The 9,800-nt window shown below is 44.9% G+C and overlaps 1 protein-coding gene across 4 annotated transcripts in view; it reads right to left on the reverse strand.

Annotated features, from left to right (window-relative positions):
- Positions 1 to 7,880, reverse strand: part of ST7 (suppression of tumorigenicity 7) — a 253,061-nt gene extending 245,181 nt beyond the window's left edge. The window contains exon 1 of one of the 4 annotated variants that reach the window (XM_074315679.2): positions 7,269 to 7,880. In XM_074315679.2, the coding sequence (XP_074171780.1) occupies positions 7,269 to 7,419 (151 nt within the window). In that variant the 5' untranslated portion in view covers positions 7,420 to 7,880. The remainder of the gene's footprint in view (positions 1 to 7,268) is intronic. The other 3 variants (XM_074315681.2, XM_074315680.2, XM_074315683.2) reach the window with 3 other exon arrangements.
- Positions 7,881 to 9,800: the final 1,920 nt, after the last annotated feature.

Consider the following 9,800-nt stretch of genomic DNA (forward strand, 5'->3'; position numbering starts at 1 on the left):
GTATTGCTACACCAGCTTATTTTTTCTGTTTCCATTTTTATGAAATATCTTTTTTCATCCCTTTTCTTTCAGTCTGTGTGTGCCTTTTGATGTGAAATGAGTCTCTTGTAGGCAGCGTATGTAAGGGTCTTGTTTTCTTATCCATTCAGCCACCCCATGTCTTTTGATTGGAGCATTTAATCCGCTTACATTTAAAGTAATTTTTGAGAGTGCCATTTTATTATTCATATTTGTTATCTTTTTTTTCTTCTTCTTAAAGAAGTCCCTTTAACGCTTCTTATAATACTGGTTTGGTGGTAATTAACTCCTTTTTCATGTTTGGGAGCTCTTTATCTGTCTTTCAATTCTAAATGACAGCTTTGCTAGGTAATCTTGGTTGTAGGTCATTGCTTTTTCTCATTGTGCATATTTCATGCCATCCCTTCTGGCCTGCAAAATTTCTGTTGCGAAATCAGCTGACCGTCTTATGGAAGCTCCCTTTTAGGTAACTGCCTTTCTCTTGCTGCTTTTAAGATTCTCTCTTTGTCTTTAACTTTTGCCATTCTAATTATGATGTGTCTTGGTGTGGGCCTCCTTGGGTTCATCTTGTTTGGGATTCTCTATGCTTCCCGGGCTTGTATGTCTATTTCTTTCACCAGGTTGGGGAAGTTTTCCATCATTATTTCTTCAAATAGGTTTTCAATTCCTTGCTCTTTCTCTTCTCCTTCTGAAATCCCCTATGATATAAATGTTGTTATGTTTCATGTTGTCCCAGAAGCCCCTGAAACTATCCTCATTTTCTTGGATTCTTTTTTCTTTTTGCTGTTCTGATTGGGTGTTTTCTGCTACCTTATGTTCCAAAACACAGATTCAATCCTCTGTTTCACCTAGTCTATTGTTGATTCCCTCTAATGTATTCTTCATCTCAGTTATTGTATTCTTCACTTCTGCCTGGTTCTTTTCTGTTTCCTATTTCCATTTTTATGTTTCCTAACTCTTTGTGAAGTTCTCACTGAGATCAATGAGCATCTTTATAACCAGTGTTTTGGACTCTGCATCTGGTAGATTGCTTGTCACCATTTTGTTTCATTCTTTTTCTGAAGCTTTGTTCTGACTTTCATTTGGGACTTATTTGTCTCCTCACATTGACTGTTTCCCTGTGTTTGTTTCTATGCATTAGGTAGAGCTGCTGTGTCCCAGTTTTGGTAGAGTGACATTATGTAGTAGATGTCGTGTGGGGCCCAGTGGTATAGTCTCCCTGGTCACCTGAACTAGATGCTCCAGGTGTATCCCTTGCATGGGTTGTGTGCGCCCTTCTGTTCTGGTTGAGCTTTGATTGCTCTTGGCACATCAATGGGAGGGACTGCCCCTCAGGCTGATTGGTTGTGAGGACTGGCCATTAATACAGTGGAGGAGCTATTGTATAGGGGCTGAATCTCCAGAGAAGGATTCATTTAGTAGGGCTCTGGTGCCTGCCCACTCTGCCCTTTGGGTGTGTTGTTTGTGGAGGTAGTTGGGTGGTGCTCTGGCATGGTATGAAGCTGGCCACCAGGTGTGTTGTTTCTGGGCCTTTTGGAAGGGGCTCTGGTGCAGGCCAAGGTCTGCCAATGCATGTGTCCTGCCTAGGGCCACCTGGTATGAGCTACAAAGTGATCTTCAAATGGTTATCATTTGGGCTGAGCATGGAGATGCCTAGGAGAAGCTACACTATGAACCGACGCTGGCTGGAGCGAGTATGTGGCTTGTGGCTGCTTAGCAAGAGGTATGGGACACACCAAGGTCTTCTGCTGCTTGTTTGGGATTTGTGAACCTTTGAGAGATTTTAGGAAAGTCTGCAGCATAAGCCAAGACAGGCCGTTTGTATGGAAAAGCCACTGGAAGCGTCTTGGGTAGGCTCACAAGCTGGGTGGGAGGAGGTCTCAGGGAATCACCACAGCTGGGTGAGTGGTATTAGCTAGGTTGATGCAGACTCAGATATGGCACCCGCCTGTGCGTGCAGAGTAGGTGAGATGAAGGCTCAACAAAGGAACAATGGCTTCTGCCAGCCCTTCTGTCTGGGAGAAAGCTGCCCCTCCAGCCCTTGACCTGCAGCCAGACAACCCAGTTCCTCCTTTTATGTCCCTGACACCTTTCAAGCTGCTGCCCCAGCACTGGAGTTCAGAGTGAGTGTCCCTCAACAAGTGAGTCCATGTGCAGGCCTTTTAAGAGGAACACCTGTGATTCCAGTCACCCTCTGTCTCACTCAGCCACAGTTTCCACTGGTTTTGACAACCAGAAGTTATGGGGACCTCTTTTCCTAGCACTGGAACCCTAGGCTGGGGAGCCTAGTGTGGGGCTGGGACCCCTCATTCCTCAAGGAACATCTCTGCAGCCAAGATATCCCTCCCAATTTTTAACTGCTTCACATGAGTGTGGGACCAGCCAATTCATCATCTCCGCCCCCACCCCCACCCATCTCAAGTAGCTTCTTCTGTATATCCTTACTTACAGAACTGTTCAGCTAGACTTCAGGTGATTTTCAATGATGGTTGTTCTGTAGTTTAGTTGTAATATTGATGTGGTCATGGGAGGAAGAGAGCAATGTGTTTACCAACATGATCATCTTGACCGGAAATTCCAGAGTAATATATCTGGATTTAATTTTCAGTAAGATGGAATGCCACTGAAGAAAGCCACATAAAATCTGGAGTTGTATTCACTAAGAATTAGAGTCCAAATTTGAAAAAACATATTAAGTCCATATATTTGCTTCATTCTACACTCTTCACTCAATGAAATTTATGCCAAGACACTGAAACAGAACCCTAGAGCTAGAAAGAACCTTAAGGAATATAAAGCTAGCAATATACATGTACGGAAACTGAGGACCTGAGGAAAAGAGCATCATTCAGATTGCTTCGTTAATGGATAAGAAAAGCAGCTCCAAAAATACGTAAGCGCAACTAAGATATCTGGGATATATCCTAAACTCAAAGCTGATGTTAATCAGATAACTTTCCTTTCATATGTTCATAAAATGGACCACCACAAATTAGATGCCTATGACCCATCAGAGAATTTTTTAAGTTTTTGTAACAGCTTTTGACATCGATCTAAAACTGAAAACTTAGATGAGGCACATACCAACGTTACTGTGTTTGACCAATTCCATTGTTCCAATCCTAACTCATGTGTACACAATAACTTGGAGATTCATTCATCTGGTGAATAGAAGAGACCTACTATGTGTAAATAATTATACTGGAAAACAAAGAACTAGTTTATTAGGAGCTATAAAATATGCATACAGAAAGAGAGACAACTACACACAAACACTGAAACACATTGTTATATATGCACACACAACTATAATTCATGCATGATAAAAACTGCCAATATGCCTCTCAGATACTGCATTGTGAAAGTTGGAGGAAATATTTCCTTCAATTGAAAAAATCAGAAGGCAGCATTCAAGCTAGCCCTTGAAGGATGGTTGGGATTTACAGATGGGGAAAACATTTCAGACAACAGGCACAACAGGGGAGAAAGATTTATGTAACCTGCAATCAGGACCTCCAGATGAGTAATCCACAATGTTAATTAAACTTAGAGCAACTATTTCCAATATGAAAATACTCAAAACTCAGTTGCACCTGAAGTTATATATCATTTCAGTTCAGTAATGTGAGAATTTTGCTTCACCTTAAGTTGAAGGTTATCATCTTCACTAACATAAAAATATGTTTTATAATATAAACAACCTTAAGCCTAGGTCAGACTATTACATTTGTTTTCCAAAAGAAATGAAATAGGATTTCAAAGATCTTTGAAAACTTGTTTTTCAAGAAACAGAAAGAGAACTGGAAAATCACTTAAATTGCATGGTACAAAAATGGCAAAGGTACACTTTTTAAGAAAAGATGTTACCATGCAAACTGTTTTAAATTCAGCATCTATAAATCTCAGAACATAGAGTAGATGAGAAAGTGCTATCAACACCACAGTATAAAGTAAGTTATGGTATTCTTTTTTAAAAATTAATCTATCCTATTGTTTTTCTTGAATAATACCCTGCATGACTACTACTAGCAATTAATTTTCTGCCATCTGGAAAAGCATTGTTTCAGGATACTAACTTTTTTGAAAACTGGTAAGTAATGATATAATCTGGAGGGTGTTTTTTCTTAACCTTGTTAAAAGTTCATTGTATTTTCAGTAAATCATAAAAACTATTTTAACACTCTCCTATCCAACTCAAGGGCAGATCATCAAAATAATCAGTTATCAAAGCTAACCAGTGTGTACTATTCTTAATGTTTTTATTCTCCACTTTCTTTCTTAATTCATTTTTCATTGTAAGATTTCGTTGCCTGTGTGAAGTTTTCTCTGTATGGTCTAACAGAATACTGTGGAATTTTTGAACTTTATCCCTGTCCTAAATGGCACAGACTCCGTGCAATGAAGGTCAAGCAAACCCAGTTGTGAGAGTAGGGAAAGAGAAAAATGAAACTAACACACACTGTGAAAAGAACCTTGACGGTACTTTTACTTGGAAAACTAAACATGATATGAGAACTGCAAAAAAGAAGCTCCCTTCTCCTTGCCCTGCTCCACTTCGCATTATAGGAAGTTGTACCCATGTTGTAAACTCCTTATTTAGCCTCAGTTGTAATTACAAACGTGTACAGCCTTCCCATCCTAGCACCTGTCACAATGCGCTATGTATTGGAGGGATTCAAGAACTTTCTTTTTTAATGGGGTTAGCACATTTGCAACAAAATATGATCAAATAAGGTTAGGAATACTAAAGATGCCATAAGTGATCAAGATATTGAGAACAGCAAGCCAAGCAGATACCCAGAACAACTCTGGAACATTTTTACCAGTTTCCTCAACCTTACAAGAGCAGAGCTGGGCCTGGGTCATGGAAGCTCTGGCTCCTGGTGGCCTTACGGATCTGCCTCCCTCAATGGTGTCCTCAGCTTTCCTGAGGAAGAAGGCCTGAGCCACCCACAGCTCTCTAAAAGCAGCTCTAGACACAGCGGGCTCTGCAGAGACACTTGCCTTCACCTCACAGGAAGAGCAAGCAGCACAGGGCTTAGGAACAGCAAAATGAGTCCCATTAGAACCTATCTAGATGTCCCTGTAAGGACAAGTTCCGCCATGGGAGGGTCCAATATCAGAAATAGCAGAGAGGTAGTTGCTCTCAGTGTGCTTCTCCTTTTCCCTCCCTTTATGACTAAAATGTGCATAAAACCACACTGAAAACAGAAGTCCAGCATCACTGGGGAAAATAGTCTCAGGTTCCCTCTGTCTGTCATGTGTCTGATGAGCTTCAGCCCAGATGGCCTGTTCACCCTCCTACTTTCTCTCTCTCTTATAAGCCCAAATGAGAAATGGCTCTATACAAATTAACAAAGGCATTTGTGAGAAAGGCTAGATTTAAAGCTCCTGGGAGAAAACCTACCAATATCTTCCTTAAAACTACACACATTCGCAACAGGCATTTCGCTTCTAGCCTGTTCTGCATAGAGCAATGGGATGTAGTACTTAACGGCACATGCACACATACACACACGGATGATTACTTAGCCTACTTTAGGAAAATGTAGTATACAAACGTGTACTCTGAAATAAAAATTTTAAATGTGTATTAAATGAGAAACAGTCACATTTTTAAAATACAACAATTTTGGGGAGAAAAATCAAACTCACCAATAAATATAAGATTCCCTTACTACATATATTCAAACAACCTCTTAAAATTATAGGATTTTGGGTCTAGAAGGTATCTTAGAGATGTATTTGGCTAAAGCAAGGAAGACAATATCGTGACAAGCAGCCACACTAAAAGAAGAAAAGCCAGAAAGCCATGGTCTGTGGGATGACTGAATCCAAGGGCTGAGCAGCGCCTATTAAAATGGGAAGGTGAATTACGGTGCAGAATCCTATCTGCCTGGAAGCGGTGCCAGCCCGAGGGATACTATGAAGCCAATGTAAATATGAACTTGAGTTCAAGTTAATCAAGATGTCAGAAGTTTATATTTAAAAGCACAAGTACCTAACACAATGAGTACATTATCTCAAGTGTTCTAAAATTGTTAGTGCAGTTCACAACACACAGAAAGATGCATTTCCAGACCTGGACTCCCAGAGTATGTAAATCACACCACTAAGCAGAAAATATACATTTACAAAGATATATGCATAGATATTACATACATATATTCCGGACTGTAAGGATTTCCCAAAGTACTGTGACATTAAAACACAAAATCTAACTAGTCCCACAAGTACTTCCAGACTTCAAGAAAGATGGCATGTAAGTTTTCCTGCAAAATATACTTTTTGTTTCTGAACTGTCTCTGGAGCGTTACTGTCGGTGTGTTTTCTTTGTGGTTGTTTTTTAATGATTCGGTTGGCTGGCTGCACGTCTATTAAGAGACTACTCTAATTATTTTCTGCACTTGAGACTGTGGCTATGAGCCATGCGGGGGCCCCCTTCTAGCTGGCGCTTCACCTAGGCCTGGACCTCACCAGTTTCCAGAGCCTGAGCGGGCGGGCAGCGGGGAAAGAGGAGGGCAAGGGATCCCCGACAACCGTGCAGAGTCCCCGACCTCCCGTCTCTCCGTTCGTCCCTCCGACATTCCCTTTGGTAACCTGACACGTCACCCACACTCCTAGTGGTGCCTTCGGGTATCCCTCTCTACGTCTACATGGGAGCAACGTCCCCCCACAACCCACATCCCGGGGAGCGTCGATCTGGGCGGGTGGGGGGAGTCCCGGGCCATCCGGGCCCTGGGTCGGGTACGGCCCTCTTTGGGGCTTCGCGGCCGCAGCACGGCGGCACCCCAGGGGGCGCCCGCGCCCGGCGTGGGGAGAGCGCCGCGCCGGCTACTCCTCGGACGCGCAGCACCCACGGCCGAGAGGGTGTGAGGAGGACACGGTGCAGCGGGGCCCCGCAGTTCATGCGCAAACTCCGCGGGGGCGTCCGCGGGAACCCCCGTCGCCCGCCGACGAGCACCGGGAAGGCGGCCGATTCAGGACGAGGCGCCGTCTCCGCCAGCCGGGCCCGCCCCGAGTCGTGTGCGGGCACCTCCTCCGCGGGGCGGCGGTGCCGCGGGACCGGGAAGGCCGCCCGGGACCCGCGGACCAGCGGGGCCGCCCGAAGCCCCGCGTCGTCCGCGAGCGGCCGCGGCGCCCGTAGCGCGGCCCCGAGCGCGCCCCCGCCCCGCGGCCCCGCGCGAGTTGCACTAACTTTCCGAGCGGGGGGAGGGGTGGGCGCCGCGGCCCGGCCGCCCCGGCCTTACCTGTGCTCAAGTTGTCGTTGATTTTCAAGGGCACCCGCAGGATGTAGACCAGGAAGAGCACGATGAAGAACCACACGGTCCAGAGATAAGTCCAGGACCAAACTATGCAGGACTTGAGCTGCTCCAGAAAGCCCGTGCCCGCTTCAGCCATCTTTCGGCGCTGCTCTGTGCTGCCGCGGCTCTCCGTGTGTGTCGGGATGATTCACCGGCCCCGAGGCGCAGCTCGCGCCGCCGCCGCCGCCGCCGCCGCGGCCCCAGCACCTCCGGAGCCCGCCCGCCGCCGGGACGCGGGCGCGGCGGGAAATCGCGGGTGGCCGCGGCGTGCTGGCCTGGCCCTTTCCAGTCTTATTGCTAATTAGTTCTCCGAAGGCCCCGACAAGTGCTTTCGCGGAGGGATCACGTGCCCCCTGCCCCGCGGGGTCTGATGCCATTCATATTTATTATGGTCACGGAGAAAGACTGGCCTCGGGGGCACGGGGGAAAACTCTTGACATAATAACCCACAAATGTTGAGGACTTCCTATATGCTAGGCACCGCCCCAAGGTCTGTATAATCTCATTCAGTTCTTTCAACCGTCCCCACCATATAGATAGGGAAACAAGCACAAAGCGACTGAGTAGTTTTCCTTAAACTCGAGCCAGAATTCAGTTGCGGTGTGATGGCTGCGAGGGCCCAGGGCCTTAACCCCGCGCTCTACTTTCTCTCACAATTCAGGCCCGGGGGCCACTAGAAAAGCATGGATGTGCCCCTGTCAACGGTGAGTAGGCCTGAAGAGAAATCACTCTTAAGCAAGATTTGGGTTTCACGCGCTATTTTCCTCTTTGTTTCATCTTCCTGGAAGCAACACGGGGTTTTCCAAAGAAGTGTCTTGACAAGAAGAATGTTTATCCTCCAATTTTTTTGGTAATCATCATTCACACAACTCTCTGTTTTTAATATAAAAAATTCTATGGGATAGTTTTGGTTTATCCTGAACTGGCTACTTTAAACAAGAAGTAAATCAGACACGTTTCTCCTGTAGTGAAGAAAATGTTGCCTTTACCAGGTAAAAACTTAAGTCTGTTTCTGTCCATAAATCATTTCACTTGCTAGGTATTAAATGGTAATGAAGGAATTCCAGGTTATCCTGTCTATGGCCAAGACTTTTAGAATTCTGAGCCCTCAGCAGAATATTTTATTATAACTTTTGTTTTCTTGTAGTTTCCTCCATAGTTAAACAAGTTACTTTAATTTTACATGTAGGATGTAAAATCCTTATGGCGTGCATAATAGAATTTCTGTCACGTTTTCACTAATTCCAACCTCACTCTCAGCTACCGGTGTTTTTCATACACTTGATCTAGAACAAGGAAGGATAAAAGAAATTAACACACACATACTTTTTGATAGTTATTTATGGAAACATACTAGGAATTTTGTATCTAACAATGATGCCTGGATTCTCAGTAGAATGAAACAACATGAGTACATAAACTATCCATTTTATGTGATGAATAAGTAACCCACCAGATTCTCTGCGATAGAATTCCCCACTTAATTTAAAGGAACATCCTGGGGCCTGGCTTTTTGCTGTCAGTAAACCTCAAAGAAGGGACATAACTATGACTCAGTTAAGCCACAATCTTCTGATTGCCTACTAGTCGTTCCGGGAAGGTCATCCCTGGTCTTATTCATTGTTTCTCCCTGGTGTGCCGCCGGGGATGGGCTTGGCCTTGGACACATGTCTTGAGCTTGGACATAGAAGCAAGAGAGCCTGATCTCTCGGGCATTGCCACTGCTTAGGAATGGCTGGAGTGCAGGCTCTCCACGCACTGGTGTTGAGGGAGAAAGCTGAAGATGATCTGATTTTGAAGGGCCTTGTAGAAAAACTAAGGTAGTCACAGTCATTTGGCATTGCACACACTAATCCAAATGACCAATCCAGACATATATGTAAATGGAGCTTAAAGAAACATTAGGAGCTAAAATGACTGATTGGACAGGCTGGGTAAAGGGTGAAGGGTGGCTCTTGATTGGGACAGTTCATAAAATAGTGACAACCCAGACATACTTAGCTGCGTCTTAACCATCTCCCAATGCATGACCCACAGTCACCCCAAGCTCACCACACCTAACACTGAACTCATCATTTCCTCACCCCCAGCCACTCCTCCTTCCAGAGTTCTGTCAGGGAATAGGTGGAACCTTTGCAGTTCCCTAATTCAAAAATCTGAGGCTCATCCTATCTAGATTCCTCTCTCACTCACCTTCTTTCCTCTCCGTATTCAACTGGGCATCCGAACTTTAAGGTATGTCTTAGATCTGTCACTTCTCTCTATTCTCCTAAGATAGTCTTTGGTCACTCATGGCCTGATCATCTCTTATGCAGAACGAGGCATTGCCTCCAGTTTCCCCACAATCAACACTACCACCACCAGCAACGCCCTCACCCAAATCACCTTCTTCCGCACTTCTTTGTCGGTTACCTTTAAAGCTGATCATTCACTCCCTGCTTAAAATCCTTCAAGGCCCCATCCACTCCACTCCTGCGC

This window comes from Rhinolophus sinicus, chromosome 8, assembly GCF_057876585.1.
Source record: "Rhinolophus sinicus isolate RSI-liver-muscle chromosome 8, RSI-T2T, whole genome shotgun sequence".
In the NCBI taxonomy this organism is placed as follows: Eukaryota; Metazoa; Chordata; class Mammalia; order Chiroptera; family Rhinolophidae; genus Rhinolophus; species Rhinolophus sinicus.